Source organism: Eschrichtius robustus, chromosome 1 (assembly GCF_028021215.1).
Source record: "Eschrichtius robustus isolate mEscRob2 chromosome 1, mEscRob2.pri, whole genome shotgun sequence".
NCBI lineage: Eukaryota > Metazoa > Chordata > Mammalia > Artiodactyla > Eschrichtiidae > Eschrichtius > Eschrichtius robustus.
In genome coordinates this window covers 186,861,913-186,884,247 of record NC_090824.1, presented here as the reverse complement: position 1 = coordinate 186,884,247, position 22,335 = coordinate 186,861,913, and the positions used below count along the sequence as shown (strand labels likewise).

The 22,335-nt window shown below is 46.3% G+C and overlaps 1 protein-coding gene across 1 annotated transcript; it reads left to right on the top strand.

Annotated features, from left to right (window-relative positions):
* The first annotated feature begins 5,656 nt into the window (after positions 1-5,656).
* SKIDA1 (SKI/DACH domain containing 1) lies at positions 5,657-8,413 on the top strand. Its single transcript, XM_068538599.1, has one exon. The coding sequence runs from the start codon at positions 5,657-5,659 to the stop codon at positions 8,411-8,413; it is 2,757 nt and encodes a 918-aa protein (XP_068394700.1).
* Positions 8,414-22,335: the final 13,922 nt, after the last annotated feature.

The window sequence follows — 22,335 nt, the reverse complement described above, 5'->3', positions numbered from 1 at the left end:
CAGTTGCAGTAGGAAAAGTGGCTTTTCTTTGATGGCATTTAATTGGAATTAAAAGATTCTTGAGCTGTAAACATTATTTATTCAGCACACATAAGCAGGCATTGTTTTATCACCATCATAATTATGGTGTCCTTTAAGCTGGCTGATAGCAGGAAAGATAAGGGAATGTGCCTGTAGATTCAGATCAGGTCCTGCTCCTTTCTTTTTTTCCCTGCCACCCTCCCTCCCTTCTCTCTTTACTACCCTCCCCCCCCCATTCCTTCCATGGTCACTAGGGTCCCCCACAGCCCTTGAGATGAGGAGAGCAGGAAGATTGTGGCCTAACCATTTCTTACATCGTGAAAGTGATTTGTACCACACTCTAATTTGACACAATCTGTAACCTTCTTGTCTCCCTTGTTTATAACTGCTTTTTAGCTTGCAATATGTGTTATCTGAAGAGTTGCCTATTGCTCACCTGTATAAAATCTTGTCCACTAGGGTTTGTTGCTTTACCTTTGTCTAATTTAGAAAGCACACTCTTAGGGCTTTTTCAGAACAAAGCCTCACAAAACCCCCTTTACCTCCAAGGATTTGCAAAGTTATAAAGGCTGCATTGAATTCAAGATGGGTCAGGGGGTAAAAAAGGGTAGAAGGTCACTGCATTTTGATTATGGGTCAGTAGACAATATGGCATATACTCTGTGTCCCAAACTTCTGTTAAAAACAGGATTTTTAAATGCCTAAGAAGAGAAGGATGGGCCCTTTTGGAGACTTGCCCTGATTTGTTTGGATGAGACAAAAAAGAAAAATATTAAAGAAAATGTACTAAGTTATAATTTAAGTTGTTCCTTAATTTAGCCATTTCCTCCTCCTCCATTCTCATTTTCCCCTCCCCAAAAGCAGAGAACATGTGATATGACATAAATTTAGGTAAGGAACTGTTGACTCTCACACAAGATTTTATTGTCCTATATCCTCAATTAATTCAGCCATATAAGACTTTAAATTATTATTATTTTAGACTTTGTTATGTTGTAAGTATTATAGTTACTTTTGGCTAACAGTACAAGGGACTTCTTTTATTCTTCTAACCAGTATACTTACATTGTTGAGGCCTTTGTGATGTTCCTTAGTCTTTTCTGTCTGAATTCATTTTGAACAAAATGTGCCAGCAATCACTAAAACAAATGTATATGGTGAAGAGTTAGGTGATGGTGGTGGGATTGGGAGGGGGGTGATCCTCATTTAAATTATGTATGTATGGGTGAAGGCTGGGAAGGGAAAGGATTATTTTAATGCTCTTCAGTACTTTAATTATATGACATTGTAGTGTAGAAATGCAAAAGTACTCTTAGGTTTTCCTTCAGGTTTTCAAAAGAACTTTCCCCATTAGTAAACTACTTCTGCAAATTGCTATTGCATTTCCCAGCTAACCATTTAAAAGACTGTAAATGCCGTGTGCATTACTTCGCTCCAGAGGAAAGAGGTCAGACTGAATTGCAATGGTATTTAAACATAAAATACAGTGAAAATAAATCAAAATAGAACATTTGAAGATAAATGTAGCACATCAACACAGGATAAGTAAAGACAAATATGTTCATATCTTCATAGCCCATCACTTTAAAAACTGAAAGTGCTGATTTTTTACAATAAATGCAGAAGTAAGTGGACATTTATGTATTTCTGTCTGTATTTGCCACAGAGGATCTTCCTCTAGCAAGCAGCTTTGTTTTCAAAGCTAAAATACTTTTTATGAAAGTGTGTAGGTTATGCATTCCTCACTGACTAAATAATCGCATTTAATTAACAAACTCAATGCATATCATATATATGCCTGAATTCTCAGTTAAGTAATCCCCTGGACCCTCAGAGATGGATATACACATAAATGTTAATTTGGGCGTATCCACCCACATATGTATATGTGTTTGAGAAACATAGAAGTTGATATATCTTTTCTTAAAAAAGAATTTGAATACAGTCCATCATCTGAATTGGGTTCATCTTTGATTGTAGAGGCGGCTGACATGGTCAACATATTTATCAAAGAAACCCCCTGGCTTTTGAAGAATAGTACTTTATACATCTGGATCTGCACATCCAGGCAAAGTAAGTAAATTATTGCATAACTTTAAGCATAATTGATAACAGACACCTTTAATTTTTCATCCCCATTCTTTTGGCCAGCTTTCACATTAATAATCTAAGCCATAAATGTTGGTAGCTATTGATCGAAATCCCCTGTGTGCATGCAAATCCATCTTAAAGTCCCCTGCCTTTCATGTGTGAGCGCTCAGGGGCCTCTGCTAGATCTTTTTATCGGGATCGACCCCCAATGTGCCTGGAGAAGACCCCGGATATACAACGTGTCCTGATGGCCACAAGAAAGCTGTCTGTCACATTCTGTGTGTGTGTGTGTGTGTGTGTGTGCGCGCGCGCGCGCTCACGCCTTCACACACACACACACACACACACACCCCGATGGGGAAGTTAAAGGAACAAAAGAATGTATTAGACAAGAAGAAAGATGTGTAATAGGAGTATTAAAAATGTATAAGTGTGAAGGTACCTGAGTGCACATACAAAGATATTCACATAAATTGTATACATAGACCCAGTTCCCAAATCTTTTGGCCTTTATTTTTCTCCATTTGACCCAACAGATTGTAACTTTAGTTTAAAAAATACTATTCTGTTAGTTTTAAAAACCACCCATATTGCCAGTATTTTAAAGGTGGAAGGGGAGGAAGGAGAGGAAAAGGTGATTTTGAAATGGTTACTAAGTCATGTTGCCTTGTGCAGGAGGAATAGGAGTGTGAGAGTGTGTGTGTGTGTGTGTGTGTAAATCTAAATAGGAATCGAGAACAACTAGAACTACCTGGCCAAAAAAAAAAGAATGTTCTAGCCAACCTTTTGTAATGTCTTCTCAGAGGCTTTTTTTGAGTTTACTATTTCTTGGCTGTTTGAGTCTTTGGTGGAAATCTTAAAGCTGGGGGAGGGGAATTGGACGGGGTGGGGTGGGAGGGAGAGGGCTGGCAGTATATAAGTGCATCAGGAGGAATTTTAAAACGACCTTATTGTCGCTGGCAGTAGATTCTGGTCATTATACTTTAAAAAAAACACCAGCATCTGCTTTTCCTGGAAACTTTGCTTTCTGCTTAAACCTTTAGCATTTTGCCTCCTGCGAAAGTGAAAGAGAAAAACGCGGTGTGATAGATCCAGATGCAAAAGAAAGCCAACTCGGTGGATGGTATTAGCTGTGACGAGGCATTGTTCATTGCTGCCTCTCGGTTACGTTTAAAGCCTGAAATATCACGAGATCCATTCAATGATCCTTCTCTCATTCAAGGGACAAAAATGTAATTTGCTGTAGCTCTGATTTCTTGGATGGAAATGCTAGCCTTAGATTTCAAAGGCAAGAACTAGACATCGCGGTTTGTACACACATTGATTAAGTTGAAGAGCGGCGATTACATCTGTGCTGAGTGCAACAGTAGTCCAGGGCTGACTTTTCAAATCCCAACCTCTGAGTTACAGACTCTCTTAAATAGGCTTTCTTAATTTCCGGATGCACTTCTTGAAATTCCCAATTCTCTTCAAAATTCCTGGGAAATTACAGGGAAGATGAGGGTGGGGGTGGGGAACTATGGCTGAGATTTCATTTCATGCAAACTACCTTTTTGTATGTCTGATTCCTCGGTTTTTAATCTCGCTCTCTCTCTCTCTCTCTCTCTCTCTCTCTCTCTTTGAGCCATACCTGCTTGTGCTAGCCAGACCAGAGCAGGGGAAGCTGGAACTTTTGAATGTGAAGGAAGAAATTATTGTACATTTTTTTTCTTGCAGGCTCAGAAATATCCGTTTATTCTTTTAACCACACGGATGTGTCTATTTTTGGAAGAACAAGGAAACATATAAATGCCTGAGTTGCATTTATGCTGTAGTTCCAAACACCGAACAGTTAAGAAGATTTTGCTGAATTTTGCAAAGCAGCCAACAAACCGCCTTGGGATTGTGGTAATGCGACTGGGAAGACCTTTGCTCTCATTTGGCAATATTTTGGATATCCTTGAAAATGACACCAAGATATACTTTAATTTGACTAAGAAGAGGTTAAACAATATTGATATTCATCCAAAGTGATTTTTTTTGAGCAGATGCTTGGCTTTCATGGGAAAAAAAATGGGAGTTGTGGAAGATTCATTTAAACTACCTACCAACCAAGAGCATCACAGACCACTGAAGTAGTCTGCATCGTACATCAGCACTTTCTTTTCATCGTTATTACCTAAAACCTATGGAAGCACCTTGGGCGTTTTACATTTTCTTTTCTTTGCTACAGAAGCAATCTGCTCCATGGAATTCTGACCTGTCGTGAACAGGACCCTGGCTAAGGCTGTGCTGGGGACTCTAGGACCATCCCGCCTCCAATCCAGCCTGGTTAATTGTGAAAAGTGTACACATTTCTGGCTTATCTATGCTTTGTTATGGGTCTGACGTGAAACTACCTCCTCCCCACCCCACCCCCCAGCAGAGAACCAAAATCCAGTTGAATTGTTACAGTGTTTCGGAGCTGGAGCCTTGAACTGCTTCCTTGGTCAAATAACTTTGTTTCTGGTTGTAAAAAGGCATTTTAGGGGGGGGAAAAAAAAAAAACAAGGAATATCGAGAGAAATTCAAAACGTAAGTCTGTGCTGGGGTGGTTCACTGCGCGGATTTAACTTTGGAGCTCCCAGCCGGGCTCCTTTCCCCACTCCCATAAGGGAAATACCAGGCTATTCTGCACGTTTTCACTTAAGCTCCATTTTCCAAAGGACAAGGGGGTGGGGTATATGTATTTAGGCTTGATAATGTTTTAAAAATGCTTTTCTTTGAAATGATAATAGCTATAGCAGTAAAATGCAAATAAAGCAAAAATAGGCAATATTCCTTTAAAGGCGAATATACAGGGCTTTTTTTTTTTTTTTTTTAAGCGTACACACACTGCTTCTGATGAAGTCTGTGAGTCAGCCTGTTTCTGAGCTCCGATAGTTTAATGGAAAGATTTATATACCGACTGTATTATTTACTTTGGGAGGGGAGGTGGCAGTATAAGGGTATGCTAATTAGTGGGAGATTTTGGGGGGAAGGGGTGGAATATCAATTTTTATTGCATCACCTGTCAGGAGTGTCCAATCAGCGCTGGCTTTAGGGGAATTAATTGATGAAGGTGTCTCCGGACGAGCTCACTTCACTCTGTCATTTTATTTGTAGCTAAAGCAGCGGCGGGAATAGCAGCTGCATTTCTTTTCTCTTTCTCCCTTCACATTCCATTATCATAGTGCTCCAATGGAGAAGGAAGGAATAGAGGGGCCCAGGTACTGATCTGCATCGGGGACTTAGACCAACACACTGGCAGATCAGAAACCGGATGGTTTTTTCCCTCTTTTTTAAAAAAACGAAAACCAAAAAAAAAGCAAGAATCAAGTCAGTGTAATTTCATAGTTTCCCCCCCCCCAATAATTTCGCCTAGAGTTTGGCACTCCCTTCGCCGGGAATAACAGTCTTTGTTATTTTATTAGCAGGATGCCTTGAGACACACGCAGCATCTGGTGGAGGATTAACATACATACATGTGTATGTATGCGTCACGTATATATTTACTGCAAATGGTGGGGATCGTTTAGTGCCCGAGATGGGAGACCTGAAGTCAGGTTTTGAAGAGGTGGATGGCGTGAGGCTCGGCTACCTCATCATTAAAGGAAAGCAAATGTTTGCCCTCTCCCAAGTCTTCACGGATCTGCTGAAAAACATCCCGAGGACGACCGTGCACAAGCGCATGGATCATCTGAAAGTGAAAAAGCACCACTGCGATCTGGAGGAGTTGCGGAAACTCAAGGCAATCAACAGCATCGCCTTCCACGCCGCCAAATGCACTCTCATCTCCCGGGAAGACGTGGAAGCGCTCTACACCTCCTGCAAAACCGAGCGCGTCCTCAAGACCAAGCGCAGGAGGGTCGGCCGGGCCCTGGCCACAAAGGCGCCGCCGCCAGAGCGCGCCGCCGCCGCCGCCGCCGCCGCCAGCCCCCGCCCGGGTTTTTGGAAGGACAAGCACCAACTTTGGCGGGGCCTGAGCGGAGCCGCGCGGCCCCTGCCAATCAGCGCGCAGTCCCCGCGCCCGGGCGCCGCCGTCGTGCGCCCAGCCGCCCATCTACCTCAGATTTTTAGCAAATACCCGGGCTCGCACTACCCGGAAATCGTGCGCTCGCCTTGCAAACCCCCTCTAAACTATGAAACTGCCCCGCTCCAGGGAAACTACGTCGCTTTCCACTCGGACCCTGCTTATTTTCGGAGCCTGCTGTGCAGCAAGCACCCGGCTGCCGCCGCCGCCGCCGCCGCCGCCGCCGCCGCCGCCGCGGCCGCCGCCGCCGCCGCCGCCGCCGCCTACTACCAGGCGTCGGCGGCCGGGCCCCAACCCAAGGCGGCGGCGAGCGCCGGAGGCCCCGTGAGCCTGACCTACCGGTGCAAGCGCAAGCGCGGGGGCGCCAAGGACTGCCTGCTGGAACCCCACGCCGGCGCCCGCCGCCTGCTTCTGCTGCCCAGGTCCTACAAAGCCAAGGCGGCGGCCGCGGCGGCGGCCGCGGCGGCGGCGGCCGCCGGGGCCACTTGCCTGGAGAGGTTTCATCTGGTTAACAGCTTCTGCCCGCCTCCCCACCACCACCATCACCACCACCACCATCACCACCACCACCATCACCACCACCACCACAGGGCCCAGCAGCCGCAGCCGAATCACCACCCCCCTCATCACCACCGGCCGCAGCCCCATCTGGGCAGCTTTCCCGAGAGTTGCAGCAGCGACTCCGAGTCCAGCTCCTACTCGGACCATGCAGCCAACGACTCAGATTTTGGCTCCAGTTTGTCTAGCTCCAGCAACTCTGTGTCCTCGGAGGAAGAGGAGGAGGAGGGAGAGGAGGAGGAGGAGGAGGAAGAGGAGGAGGACGAGGAGGAGGGGGGCAGTGGGGCCTCGGATTCCAGTGAAGTCAGCTCGGAGGAGGAGGACTCGTCCACGGAGTCGGACTCCAGCTCCGGCTCCAGCCAAGTGTCAGTGCAGAGCATCCGTTTCAGGCGCACCAGCTTCTGCAAGCCTCCCAGCGTGCAGGCGCAGGCCAACTTCTTGTACCATCTGGCCTCCGCCGCCGCTGCAACCAAACCCTCTGCTTTCGAGGATGCCGGCAGACTTCCCGACCTCAAGAGTAGTGTCAAAGCGGAGTCGCCCGAGGAGTGGAATCTGCAGAGCTGGGCCCCCAAAGCGTCTCCGGTGTACTGCCCGGCCAGCCTGGGGAGTTGTTTCGCAGAGATAAGGAACGATAGGGTATCTGAGATTACATTCCCACACTCTGAAATTTCCAGTACTGTAAAGAGAACTGAGCTGACAATTAACTGCCTGGCGGAGGGGGCCTCTTCACCTAGCCCAAAGACAAACAATGCATTTCCACAACAAAGAATACTCCGAGAGGCTAGGAAATGCCTACAAGCAACTCCTACTACATACTGTGCAGATAACAACACAATAGCTGCTAGGTTCTTAAGTAATGATTCTTCAGGAGTGGCAGCAAATTCAGAAAAAGATTCCAAAATCCCTCATTGCACTGAATTTGCTACGGATTTGCCCTCTTCGCCAACTGATCCCGAGGTGGATGCAGCAGCAGCAGCAACTAAAGCCGAGAATCCCTGCACTGACACAGGCGACAAGACATTGCCATTTCTGCACAATATTAAAATCAAAGTAGAAGACAGTAGTGCTAATGAAGAATATGAACCTGACCTTATTACAAATAAGCTAAAGTGCGAGTGCAATGATACAAAGGGTGAGTTTTACAGTGTGACTGAAAGTAAAGAGGAGGACGCCTTGTTAACCACAGCCAAGGAAGGTTTTGCATGCCCTGAAAAAGAAACTCCTTCCTTAAATCCACTGGCTCAGAGTCAGGGCCTTTCATGCACTTTAGGTTCTCCAAAACCTGAGGATGGGGAATATAAATTTGGTGCCAGGGTGAGAAAAAATTACCGGACACTAGTACTGGGAAAGCGACCTGTACTTCAGACACCTCCAGTCAAACCAAATCTGAAATCAGCTAGAAGTCCTCGTCCTACAGGTAAAACTGAGACACATGAAGGAACACTGGATGATTTTACAGTTATAAACAGACGCAAAAAGGTAGCCAGCAATGTAGCATCAGCAGTGAAAAGGCCATTTAATTTCATGGCAAATTTTCCTTGTCCACCATCACTCATTATTGGGAAGGATGGGGATTTGTGGCCAGCATATTCCTTAAACACCACTAAGGATTCCCAACCTCCTCACAAGGCCCATCCTATATGGAAATGGCAGCTGGGCGGTTCTGCAATACCTCTTCCACCTAGTCACAAATTCAGGAAATTTAATTCATAAAAGCGTTTTGGAAGATATTTTCTTGAACCATATTCCCTTCCTTTTGTTGTAAACTGCACAGGATGCTTTGTACAAGTCCATTAATGTGTTACACCCCTTTTGGAGTCCTGGTTTATCGCATTTTGAAGACAGAAATCGGATTACTTTTTTTTCCATTGCGGGTTTTTTTTTTTTTTTTTTGGAGTAGGGTGGGGGCGGGGTGGGAGAAGGGTTGGTTTACATTCCACAGACTATACTTCAGGCTAAAGACTCAAGTAAAACTCAGTTATTACAGTAGAGCTGGAACACTTTACTGTTTCAATGCTAATAATGCACCTGGTACCTCAATTCAACTGCTACAAATAAATGTCAAAAGGTTGAATAATAAATATTACAATGAGCCATTAAGTTTATGCACTAGATTTCAGACCTGAAAGTGTAACTGTTAATTCAGTGAAAGTTTGTTAGGTTACATGGTTACACAGTGAGGTAGCAAGAAAGCCCAAAGTGTTCTCTACTGGAGGTCTTGTTTGTGGGGTATCTTTTTCTCCCCTCATTTCCTCTCCAAGAGTCGTTGCACTTATTATTTTTTTGAGTGGAAATATTGGGGAGTCCTGATTGAATGCTGGTAAAAGCTGCCTCATATATACTGAGTAAAGTAAATATAATATTGTCTTTTCTTTTTTCTTTTTTTTTTTTTTTTTTTTTGTAAAGGGTGTGATTTTACTTTTACGGGCACTCCTTGCGATTGGAAAAGTCCTTTTTTGTGTTCTCACCCAAAATTTTAAATTAGGTGACTCTTACTACTGTCCTGCTTACCTTGTGGTCTGAACATGACTCCTCAAACTTGCAAAACAATGAAAATATTTCTCTTAATAGCGGAATATGTTATGGTCTGACTCTTTATAGTGACAAAGCAGTAAAAGCGACCGAGAAAAGTAAAATGGGTCAGAAGTATAAGAATACCCCAAATGAAAAATAACAGTTAGTTCAGGGCTTTTTGGTACCAGAACTCAGGCACTTGGATTTTATTACCTTTTACTTTCTCTGCATCTCTCTAAACTTCTATTTTCAGACCATCCTGTGTATAGAGCAGGAGAGTTTCTACTGCAAGTGACAATCAGAGGTGATTATCTATATTTGCACTTAAAATCAAAGTAGTTCAACATGCAAATGGTTAGGGTCTAGCCCTTGGTAAGGGCCATGCTGGTGTACTATGTTGTGATGATGAAAGCAGTAAATCAAAATTATGGAAATTTGCACTGTTGAAAAGCATGCTTTAGCTTTATTTTCAATTAAAAACACTGTTTAAAATTCCTGGTTCCATACATTTCTACTTATTCCAGATTGGAGAACAGTTAACAGGAATGAATGGTTTTGTTGACATTTTCACTTGTAATGTTTTTGCCTGAAAGAAATGCATTTATTGGGTGTAATGTTTTGTTGTAACACCATGTGATGAGGCCAGTCAGGTTCTGTGCAAAACACTGGTGGATTTCTTCCTAAATAACAACAAAACTTTACACACTTGTTACAAATCAAGTGCAAAAAGTTTCAGGTTTAAGAAAGTGAAGCAGAGATCACTTGCTATTTTGATGAAAGTTAAACCTAATAATTTTGGGTCCACCTCCCCTAGTCTGACAAATTATATATCTCAGATCTTTGCCATCTTAAACCTAAGAAGTTGCATATATAGATCATAAATCAGAAAACAAAACAAAACATCAATGAAATGTTTACTGTGTGAATTTAAGTCACTAGTTCTCATGGAAATTCAGTTTTTTTTTCTTAACCTTTTAATTCCTATTCCCTTTGAAATTTTCCTTTTGTCTATAAATGTTTCAGATAGATCTGGATGGTCTCAGCCCTAATTGCTGTATATGCTCTGTGGTTTTACTCTTATTGTAAAGGACAGAGTCTGAGAGTACCTGCATCCAAATACATTTGGATGGAGTAAACAGATGCTTTGAACTGCCTCCCTTCCTTTCCTTCTTGAATGTTGCCAGATGTAGGTTCAATGGATTTTTTTTTTATTGGGATGATAGATATGGTCAAAGCAAAAATTGGGGGATGTTATCCTTGAATTCATGTTTGTGTAATTTCAAAGACCAGTACAAGTTACAGTTAAAGCTCCAGAAAGCTGAACCATTGGCTTCTCAGTCAGTTCTTTCCTCTTTGGAAGGCAATACAGAATTTGGGTGCAGTGAGTTGTCCTGTAAAATCAATCTGCAAAAAGTGTGACATACACACACTGGAAGTCTGTAATTTCTACTCTTTAATTACTGCTAAGTCAAGAAAGTTCAAAGTATGACTACTACATTTAGACTAGTACTTTTCTTGTTGGCTATGGAATCATTGTGCCTAAATTATAAATTGAGAATATATTTGAAGCTTACAGATCTTGGGTGTGGGAGGACTGCGAGATGGAATAAGCACAATTTAAAACAAATATACCCTATGGAATTTCTGACATAAAATATTGGCCTACAGCTTTGACACTTGGTCTCCAGCCCTCAGAGAATCAATAGTTTCAGTTTATAGCAACTGGAGAATGAGCAGCATGGAGGCCGAGGCATTCCAGAGTGATACCATCAAAAGGAAAGAAATGAAATAGTCAACACAAATTTCACCCCACAGTATTACCACAAGCCAGCCAACCAGAGCAAAACCTGAGTTGGGGCTTCTGTTAGGAAAGTGTACCAAATGGTATACAGTAACTTGTAAATTCAAGGTATTCTTTCAATTTCTGGGAGCCCCTTAGCTGTTTTCCCATTCTGCTGTATTCTTAGTACAGTTTACTTCATTTTGGTTGGTTTATGATTAATGACAGTATCTAGATTTTCTAAGATGCTATAAATGTCCCATTTGTTCAAAAAGTTAAGCCTTATTGAGAGAAAAACAAAAGTTACCTCCATTGATAGATTGCATTTTTACATTTAAATGTTTTCAGGTGAGAGAATTTTTTTTAAAAAGGCACTATATGGTTCCAGGGTCACCGATTCCTGTGTCTAAAGCTCAACACTTATAGGTGTAAGAAAAATGCAGGAAAGGGCTCTTTTTCTGACTTTTTTGTGGAAACAAGTTATTTTTGGTCTCCTGTAAAAGTAGTTTCCTGATAAGACTGTGAAATGAAGATTTAATTATTTTTTTAAGAGATGTGTGTACTCTGTCTTCCACAGTCAGGTTATCTGCCTTTTTTAGCAAATGCAGCGTGCTCTTTCTCAACTATTTACTTTTTAAAGTGGGTATTCTTTTGTACTGGCTTACTTGATTACAGTGGAGTATACTCAATAATGGTTGTTTATTTTAAAATCAACAACAAGGAGCCACCACTAAACAGCAATAACATAAACTAGATGGGCTGGTGTTTGGACTTTTATCTTATCCATGTCTGGGTGACTTTCAATGGTCTAGAAATTCCTCAAAGTTCTAGTCACTAGAATTGGAAGTTTCTGCTGATATGAGAATGCTAGTTTTGTGTGCATGCAGGGAGAGATGTAGACTAATTCCTCAAAAGCATTTTTTTTCTTTCAAAGGAAACAAAAATCCTCTATGGTAAAACAAAAACAAAAACACAACCATTAAAAAAATAATAAAGTATTAGCATCTACAAAAGACAGAAAATGTGGTGAGTTTTGCTTCACCTTGAAAATACTTCCTGCTGAAAAGAATGTGAAAAAGGGAGCTCCTAGAGCCAAACTGGCGTGGCGGGGGGAGCAGAGATTTAAAGGCTCCCCCATCAACTAACCTCAGGAAACTGGCAAGGAGGAGCAGGGCTTCCACCTTAGGGAGTCCTCCGGGTCACCCGGGCCTTCGCCACGATTTTCCCCTTCCCTGTAAGGAAGTGCTATTTTTAATGCTAGCTTTGGTTTTGGTTTGCTCCCGAGGCCAGAGGGCATTTCGCAAACTAGCCTGGTGGGTGGGGACGTAGGGCAGATCTAGGAGGTGGGGGAGGGCTGCATCTTACCTGTTTGGCCCTCTTTTGCTGGAAAAAAAAGGAGGGGGGGGGCCAGCTATCATTCTTTGCCCATGCCCTAGGCCCCCTCTCCTCTCTCGCTCCTTTTCAAACTGTGGCGGCCTCACAAGCTCCTACTTTAAAAGGCCTGAGATGTTTTGCATGAAGCCCTCACAATAGGGGTTGAGGGAATTGACAGTTTCAAAAACAAGGCGTTCAGTCCTTTCCAGCTGCCGGGCCCGCTCTCTCGCACCAACTCCTCGTCCCTCTCTGCTGGGGGCGTCCTCGGGAGCGGGCCGCCTCCCCCGCCCCGCCAGCCCGCGTTCCGGCCGCCCCACCCCGCCCCCAGGCTGTGTTTGTAAACAGGGGTCAGTGTCCAGGGGCTGCTGGCGCGGGGTTGGGGACTGGCAGGCTTTGGGGGGGGAAGGCAGGGGACAGCCGAGCAGGCTGAAGGCCGGCCCGGGAGCCGAGGGGGCGTCAGGGTCCCTTTCTCCCCCGCCTGCTCCGGCCACCGCGCTGACCCAGGGCAGCTCCCGGCTCTCTGGCCTGGGCCACTGCCACCACCAGAAAGATGTGCAAATGCCGCCATTTTGCACGGTGGCAAACAAATTTCTTTGTGACTTTTTTTCCCGCCCAGCTCTTGCTCTCCTCGGAATGAACCAACCCGCTCCCCGGGCGGAAAGGCCCGTACCCCCGTGCGCACGGCCCCCAGCGCCTTTCGTGCGGCCTCACTGCCCGGCGACCTCGTGGCCGGGCCTACCCGGAGCAGGACAGGGGCGCCGGGGCGCGCGGCCGGCCTGGCCTTCTCCCCGGGGCCGGCCCTCGGGGGCTGGACCGCCTTCCGTCCCTTGGCGCTCCTTTTGTGTGGCCCGGAGTCATCTCCCACCCCCGCGCACGCACACGCCGCCTGGCCATTTCTCACCTTCTCGCCCAGGCCTGAGCTCTCTTCCCCAGGCAAATGGGGCCCAGCTTTTCGCCTTGGGCGGAGGGCTGGCCAATGCCTCCAACTGCGTTTGCGGAACGCAAGTGGCAAAGGGATGGGGCTTCACTCTGGGGCTGCCGGCGGGGCTGCGAACGCCCCCTGGGAAGTGGCCCAAGAGCCCAGACCGGGAGTCGGGGGAGGGCGCGGGCGCGCCGGCGAGGCCCGGCGGAACCCCCCAAGTCGGGGAAACGCGATGCGGCCAGGCCTACTTCCTTTGGCGCCGTGGTTCCTGTCCCTTGGAACCGCTCACTGCATCTGAAAGTGGAATGATGACCTGGAAACGGGAAACGTGAGACAGTGACCTGGAAAGCCAGCCTGGGTTGGGGAGGTTGGAGCGCAGCAATGCAAACAAAGCTGCTTCGAGAGGAAGAGGGGAAACAGAGGTGCACCGCAGACAGGTCACAGGAAAGTGCAACAAGCTTGTTTTCCCGGGTGTTTAAGATGCAGTCCCAGTTGTAAAGTGTGTGAAATTACGCACTGGTCTCTAAAGAGTGCCTAATTTATAGTAAATAGCAAGGTCTTTGTAAATGGCTTTATTATGTTGTTTCTTGTTAATTGTTGAGAAAATCCCCATTGTTGAGTGTGAAAGGCTTTATGAGCTAACCTGGTCCTGGCGCAATCAGAGGGCAGTAAATGGCCGCTCGGCCTCCGAGGCCCAGGGCGGAAGCTGACTCCGGCCGGGAGCGCCACGGCGACCCCTGGAGACGCTGCGGGACCTGGGAAGAAAGTGGCGAGGGGGTCCGGGCTTTCGTGGATGAGAAGGCGTGTTTTGAACTCGCGAGCCCACGAGAGCAGCTTGCTGAGTGCTGCGAGGAGAACCGGGCGGGCCAGGGCGACCCAGGCGGCGAGGCCGCGGACGGGCGCAGGAGACCCGGCGCCCCTCTCCGGTCACAGCCTGGACCGCAGGCCGCCGGCCCCGGACGCGGGCTCGAGCCGCGCTGTGTGGGGGGGTGGTGGGGGAGTGGAACTGGTTTTTGGGCTTTGTCTCCAGTTCTCCGGCCGCGTGGAGCGCGGGATCGGGCCGGTTCGGCCACGCCTGCCGAACGCCCAAAAATGCAGGGCCAGGGACTGGAGAGGCTACAGGCAGAGAGGTCCCTGAAGGAGGGCTCCAGACCCCTGCCTGCGCCTGCTCGTCTTTTGTTTAAAGCTTTCTTTCTCCTTTTCTCTCTCCCTCTTTCTCCCTTTCTCTGTCACGCGCGATCTCTCTCTCTCTCCTTTTCTCCCTCTCTGTCTCCTTTAGGAACCTGAAATGGACACAGAAGACAAGAGAAATAAGAGGAACCGTTTTTGGTTTTGTGTGTTTGTGTTTTTAAACAAGGGAAAGGATTTCTTCTTTATTCTAAGATAAGATATTCCCATCTCCTTTTCCCATCTCCTCCAGTTCTCTTTCCAGCCAGTTGGGACCCGGGAAGGGTATGGGCTACCCTATAAGGCGCTGGGTTCATTTGATTAACTTGGAGGGGAAGACCCCGCCGGGCCCTGCAGGCCTTGAGTGGGCGGGCGGAGAGCGCCTCCCTGGGCTCGGCCCCGCGGCCTTTCCAGGACTTAAGACCCGGTGGGTCGGGGGGAAAAGCAGCAGCAGCCTCTCCGCAGCCTCTGAGCTCTGACCGTGCAGCTCGAGGGAAGGGAATTTCTTCGAGAGAGCCGGCACTGGGGGTTGGAAAACCCTGGGTTAGGTGGACGTAGGGGCTTGGACATTAGCGAATGCAAATCACAAGGCAATGTTAATTCCAGTCAGAAAAACCTATATTCAGCTATCTTCCTTCCCTTCTAAGATGGCCCTCTGCTTGCGCACTCTCGCTCTCTCACCAAATTAGCTATTACACGAAATCCCCTTGGGTTTAAAGCACTTGTTTCGCGGATTCGCGTACAACCCATATTAACTATGCACTTTCTGCTATTCCTCTTGTGACTGTCCCTGCCTCTTCCTTCTTTGCGGAGAGTATGATGAATTTTATTTTAGCCCAATCGATGCGTGCAAATACTGGGATAACACAGCCCGTACTCCTGCGATGGAGGCTGTTTTCAAAATTGAGTTTAGGGATCAATATTAAGTCGAAATGCTCCAAATTGCACGAATTCACCAAATTCAAGCCTTGGGCTCCCAAGCCCCTTTCCTGATTAACGGACTCGTGGGCAGTTAACTGCGGTTCCACCGTTCCTGCTTCTCAAAACAGTTTGTTTTCATCATGTGTCTTTGGCTTTCCCTAAAGATGACTCCAGTTTGTTTAGAAAAACAGGATCCCAAAACGTGTGGAGTTAAACCTCCGTCAATGGCTTCCACGGGGGAACTGCTGACTGCCATTCCTTTTCTTTCTCTACCTAGAACCTAACAGCAGCACCTAAGATTGCCAGAGTGGGTGCTCACAAAACGTTTGCCAGGTTGAATAAATGTTTCACTGGTCAGGGAGCAGCCCTGTCCTGGGCCACTAATTGACTCCCACGACTTCTTCCCCCAGAGCCGAGCTATTGGGGCTGTAGCACAGCAAGCTCCCTATTCTTTGGTGGCTGCAGCCAAGGCTTCAGGACAGACTGGTGCCTAACTGGGGGAAGGGCACTGGTTGTCCCCTTGCAGGGGACGTTAAGGCCAGATAGGTGGAGGGAGAGAGGTTTCAAAAGGGAATTAGGAGAGCCTGCTGCCTGCAGATGTGTGTGTGTGTGTGTCCATGTAGTCTGAAAAGAACAGCTACAAGGGAAACAGGCCAAGTACCTGAGATGCTAGGGTATTCCCAATTCCTTAGCTCCTGCTACCTGGATCTTCCTTCAGTTGAGAGGACTGGAGCAAGACAGGAAGAGGTGGAAAGAAAGTGGCAGGCAGCCTAGAGGCTCTCCAGTAAGATCCAGTTATTCATCGAATCAGTGCCATCAGTATGTTTGTGTTTGACCCTCTTGGATGGAAGAGGCTTAGCAGTCAATACACTTAGACCCTAAAATGTCGCCAGTCTAGTGCAGAACAACTGCTCATGGGTCTGCAAGGCCCTCCACAGCCAGGATGCTCAGAAGGAAGGGAGGGAAACAGAGGGGAAACCATCTGAGTGGCTGCCTGCCCTCTTCCCCAAGCCATCAACACAAACAGACAAACAAACTCAATTTTCCTGGAGTCTGGGCTGTTGGGCAAGCACATGTGGGGCATGGAAGGGTTGGAATGTAATTCCCATTGTTAGTGCTTGCCCTCTTCAAGATCAGTTTAAGTTAGCTCCCGGAACAACACAATACTTATGATAGGTGATGAGCAGTAGCAAGGAAAAGCAGTAGGGAAGAGAGAGACTGCACCAAGCTTAGGCAGAAGCCCTCCCTCCTTCCTGTGAAAGTTAGACATGATGCAAATATGTAAGAGATCTTGAGGCTACAACTTGGTCAGGAGGCAAGAGTTTCAGTCTGAAATGACTGGAAAGGACCTAAATTCTTGGATCTCCCAGGAATAAAGGCACATTTTACGTTCATTCTCCCTTGCGTTTCTCTAGATTTCTCTTTTTCCCTCCCTTTCAAAATGAATACCCTCATTGTCAGTGGTGCAAATGTGCAAGATTAGTTTTCTTCCTCTACATTGAATCCAAATGTGCAAACCAGGGGATGGTTAAGCTTTCAAATGCCTGGTTATTAGATCCACTCAAAGTAAAAACCTGCATCCTATAGTAGAAATTGCCATAGCCAGTTTTTTTTTTCTTCTTCCTTTATCATCACTTTTTTATCTTCTACCTTCTCAGCTTGTCCTCTTCTTCCCCTCCCCCTACCTAACACTGCACCCAAGAGGAGACTTCATGGGGGAATACCAACAGTTAGCAACATTTTCTCCAGAGGTGGAAAGAGGGTAAAATCTGGACTTAAAGCAATGCTGATAGAGGCGGCGTGGGAGCCTGTGGTGACCCTGAGCTTCGTTGCTGGGGTGAGGGGCCAGAGCTTCCCAGCCTCTTGTCCTGCATGTGCTGAGCTATTCCGGTTAGGCTATAAAAAACAGTGTGGAGGAGGGTTCAACTCCATAAACACCCAGCTATGGTTCTAACATGGAGTACATTGCCAGATGCAAATGCAAAGAGATACTTTTAATTTTGTTCCAAGTGTTATACATCATGTGGCAAAGTGGTCTTCAGAAAGCCAAATTTGATTTTTATCTGTTATAATAAAGACTTTTAAAAAGCGACCTTAAAAATATATGATTGAGAATTAAAAGGGTGTATGTCACTAATACCAGAGTGTTTCTCATCTGAGTTTAAAAGGAGAGGTGAAAAAAAAAAGAGAGGTGGTACTTTTCCACCCCTCCTAAATAAGGAAAAATTTTAAGTAGAAGAGCTTGGTTAACATGTGAATTGTTCAATTGCTTTGCTGCTCATACAATTCCAGGAAAATAAAAATATTTTAATCCTTGTTTTTTAAAATCTTTTTACATCTTATGTTTTGTAAATTCGGGAATCAGTCATACACGCCTGCCACCTTCTTTAGAAAAATGACCTAAGAAACATCTGCTTTCCCTGAAATATCAACATTTCCTATTATATTATACATTTTGGTCTGTGGTTTGTAGTTTAACAGTACCATTGAATAGGAGAAAAACAGAACTTATTTTGTATAATTTAAATGGGAGGAAAAGATACCTTATTATATAGACTTAGGGAGGTTGCCAAGGGCTTCTAAAATCTTGTTCTTTGTATCAATCTCTAGCTGATTTATCTGAATAGGATGCAATCCTACATAACATGTGGGCTACATATAATATTCTGACACAATAGAAGGATTTCTAGAGGAATTGGAAGCATCCCGATGGTGGATTTCCTCTCTTCCTGTTTTGAAACATTAGTGTATACTCCAAGGTTGATTTTAAATATGGTCTTCTTCAAAAAAAAAGTGCAAAAATGATTATTAAGAGAAAGGAAAGCAGGAAATCTTTTATAAATACTGTTAGGACCATTGATCCCAGTTACCTGCTATAATGTGAATGGAATCATTATGGCTGTTCCATTGACACTGTTTCTTCATTCAGGATCCTGGCCAAAGGAATAGCATGTCGATGTGTAAAATTCTAGCCAAAGATAAGCCATTACAATGGAAATCGCGATGTGCAAAGTCTCATTGAAGCCTATGAAATTGAGTGTAATATCCATACCGCATTCTCATCTGCTTGCCCCAGGATTTAGTATGCGGCTCTGCATTGAAATGAGATTATGCATATAAAATGCCAATATAGAATACAATGCCCAATAAAACATTAGAAAAGCAACTTACAGCCCACATACATGGGCTTTACTTAAATTGGAACTTCATGTGCAAAGTAAACCATAGCGCCATCAGAACACTAAATCTACACAATGTCCTCACTCTGGTTTTTCCTGCTGCTTTCTGCATGATTCCCCCCCCACCCCCTCCTATCCAAACACAATTCTTTTAAGGGCACTCTTCAAATCATCTAACAATTCCCAAAGGATATTCCAGGAGTCTCTTAAAGTGTCTTTCTAAATTAAAAGGCCCCGAACAATTTAAGTGCATTTTTGAACCAAAAATATCAGAAAGTATTTGGACTTGCAAACCTATGGGGGTGTGTGTAAAAAAGAAGAAAGGGGCCAAAGAGAAACCGGCCCCACAGTGGATTACAAGGTTATGGGACAGGTCACTAGGAAAGGGAAATAAAACCGAACGTTAGGTTGGGCTTGTAAATTATGCACCTTTCAGGGAAAGCGGTTTTAAGGTCTCTTCACTCAAGGGTTTTTTTTCCCATCCATTTTGCTATTAATTCTTAACTCTTGGTAGGCAGCTCTTTAATGAGGTTGTTTGTGGCAGGTTAATTTTCTCCAAACTACTGAGCTCCTCATTTTCCCTTTTAAGTGCAGTGCTGCCTAGAGCTTTCAGTATTTTCCATACCAGAAAACAAAATAAACGTGAAGTTGTCGGCGGCGCTGGGCTGAGAATTAAAGGCTTTATGTGGACAGAAAAACAGAGGGCCTGGACAGATGGGAGTGGGAGGGTAGAAATCAGGCTGAGTTGAGGGCATGAGGGAGAGAGAATTCGGTCTTAGGAGAGTGATGACCCAGGGAGTGTAATATATTAAATATTGCAGCGATCGATTTCAATATCCCAAGTGGACACGGGAATAAAAATTCACCAACAAGCTGAAGTGATTAGGAATGCTTTGTTGTGAGGGAAAAAATGTGATTTTCTTCAGATCCTTTTTGTTCAGGTTAGAAGAAGCATAGACAATCCACGTCTAAGCTTTGGACTCCCAGTTTGGGATATAACTCTAAAGGTTAGTCCTATGTCAACGGTGCTCCTGCGTCGTGAAAAGATGAGCCTTTGTACTAAGGAGGATTAAATATCATCCACAATTACAGGCTGGTGCCTCTAGGAGCTTTCCTCCCAAATCAGAGAAGGGTACATTTTGGAAAGGCTACTCCTTTCCTGTGTATTAGTCTTTGTTTCAGTGGCTCTGGGACAAAGCAGTTGCGTTTGCACAGTTCTTTCACTAAAATCCAGGGGAAAATGCACAATATAGTTTAGAGAGGGTTGCTTCACAATAGCAGGACATAAAAACAGCAGTTGGTGCTATGTAGGGAAGAAATATTTTTGAAATGTCATTCCGGGGCCAAAAGTATGAAACCCGTCATATATCCAGGCACAAATACTCACTGCTGCACATGATTGTGTTAGTGACTTCAGAATTGGGTGGGATTTTCTGTTCCTTTTTCTACCAAATCCAGCTCTTAGACATTCATGCTATGAACTGTGTTTCTCTCAGTCCAGGAATCTGTTTAGGGATTTGGGGTCATCACTGAGGAGGCTGCTTGGGGTGGGGGATTGTTTCCAGTCACAGCCTAACGGGCAGGGCCTGGGCTCTTCACACTGGGGACACCGAGTCTGCTGCTAGGGACACACTGCTGGACGTCTGCACGCGGCGGCCACCACAGCTGCCTCCTCCTTCAGTGTGTCTGCCACAAATCTGGGAAAGAAATGCAGCATCATACGAAGGATTTCTTTAATGAGGATGAGTTCCTCAGAGTGACTGGGGGCTATGGCTGCTGCTCAGGCCTCTCCTTCCCTCTGCCAGATCCCATCATATCCTTCCTTATACACCAGCCTGAGGTTGGAAAAGCACACCCTCACGCCCCTGCCGCCGCTCCCTGACCCAGAAACTGATCTCAATTTTACCCTGGTAGCTGAGTGAGGATGAGCTGGAAGGTCTGAGTAGGCTGGAATCCCTGAGTAGGGCAAAACAAAATATACCTATCTCTCTCTATCTATCCTCTATCTTACCCCCTCCCTTCTCTGCCATCAGTCTTCCAGTCTTCTAATCATCTTCCATCCTAGTTAGGATGACTAGCTCCCACTTGGAGCATGGTCCTAGGGACTAGCCATATTTCCATATGAAGCTCTTCTTCACAGCAGAAGGCAGTAGAAGGAACCCTAAATCTCCCATTTCCTTTGCCCCTAAGTTGAGCCGACCCAAGTTGAGCTGCGTGAAGGCCGAGGTTGCTTGTGCAACCGAGCACTTAGGCTCCTGCGGCTGGAAACTACCAGACTCTCTGTGGAATGATGACCGCCTACAGGGAGGCTGATTCCGCCCTATAAAGCTGTTTACTTCCCTAAAGCTACATAGGTCCTTCCTCTCTTGAGGCTGGGGAGAGTGAGTGGGTTGTGTCCATTCAGGTCCAGGAGCAAACTATCACTCAAAAAAGTTACTTTGAGAAGCTAGGGTTCATGAAACCAGTTCTCTCTCTTCCTGAGTGTGGGAAAGACTGAGTCAGGGGCAATTTGGATAAGAAAGGAATCTCTGTTTTGCTATGGTCCCCCTTTGGCCTTCTTTTAGTTTGCATTTCTTTTTCTTCTCCTTCTCCTTCTTCTTCATCATCATCAATGTCACATCAGGAAGAACAGCGGGTTGAAGGCACCAGCGGACTTGCAGTGTGAGGGCCTGCTGAAGCTGACTTGAGGCCTGGCTGTGTCTGGACAGGTGGCTCAGAGCGCAGAGATCCCTGCTCTTGTGTGAGGAGAGGGAAGCTGGAGAGAAGGAATCTCCTGGGTAGGGACTCTCTGTCCCAAGTTACCTAGGAGCAGGCTCTGCATCCAGGCCCTAAACGCTGGGATCCTGAAAAACCTGCTCTGCTCTGCTGTAAAGTACCTGTTGCTTAAAGCTGCTTGGGGAGCCCTTGGGCCCCTGCCCTATTGTAAGTCTTGGGGGTTAGGTCTGGCTTCCCCTGGGGCTGCTGGATTCACCTGTCATTACGCTCACTGCCCAGGGACCCTGACAAACCTCCACAATGTGGGTCTGAAAAAGGGCGCTTAAGGTTCACTGATCTGTGTGTAGAACTTTGCAAAACTGCAAATAAGCGAGAAAATTTGTCTATTCTTGGGAAGGGAAATACAAGTTTGCACTTCACATGGAAGCATGAGAAAAAGTGTGTGTGTGTGGGGGGACTTCTGGCCAAAAGCCCCACTGTAATCTCCAGAACAATTTCATTTCCTCTGCGGCACCCTGGCTACCCTAGCCGAGGCCTGCGAGAGGTCAGGGAGGAGAAGAAGCTTAAAAGCGGGGATGGGGAAGAGGAGAGGTGGCGAGGCCCTTAGCAAGGTCTCAGGTGAGGGCCAGGCCGGCTGCTGAGGAGGGGACCGACAGGATGGAAGGCCGCAGGACGGGGGGAGGGACAGAGCCACGTCTTTTGGAAGGTTTCGGTGTTTTCGAGAGGGGTTTTTCGCAGGAATTCGCACGGCCTGCCTCCGGGGCAGCCCGCTGGCGCTCTCCCCCGCCCCTTCTCGCAGAGCAGGTCACAGGGAGCTCGGGTTTCCGCGGAGGCCCCGCGCCCTGGCCGCCCGCGCTGCGCCCGCCTCGGCGCGCAGGCCTTTCCCGCTTGCTGAGAAAGGGAAAAGCGCGCGCCCCGGCTCGTGCGGGCTGGAGCGTGTCCGTGCCGAGGGAGATCCGGTGCTCCGGGGGGAGCCAAACTGCCCCGGCAGGCCCTATAAATCCGGTCGGTCGCGCAGGCGGGAGAGGGCACTCCTGTCGGGGCGGCCGACATCCCAGGCTGT

Excerpts from the sequence above, each read along its gene's own strand:
- SKIDA1 (XM_068538599.1), top strand. The coding sequence starts at position 5,657 with ATGGGAGACCTGAAGTCAGGTTTTGAAGAGGTGGATGGCGTGAGGCTC.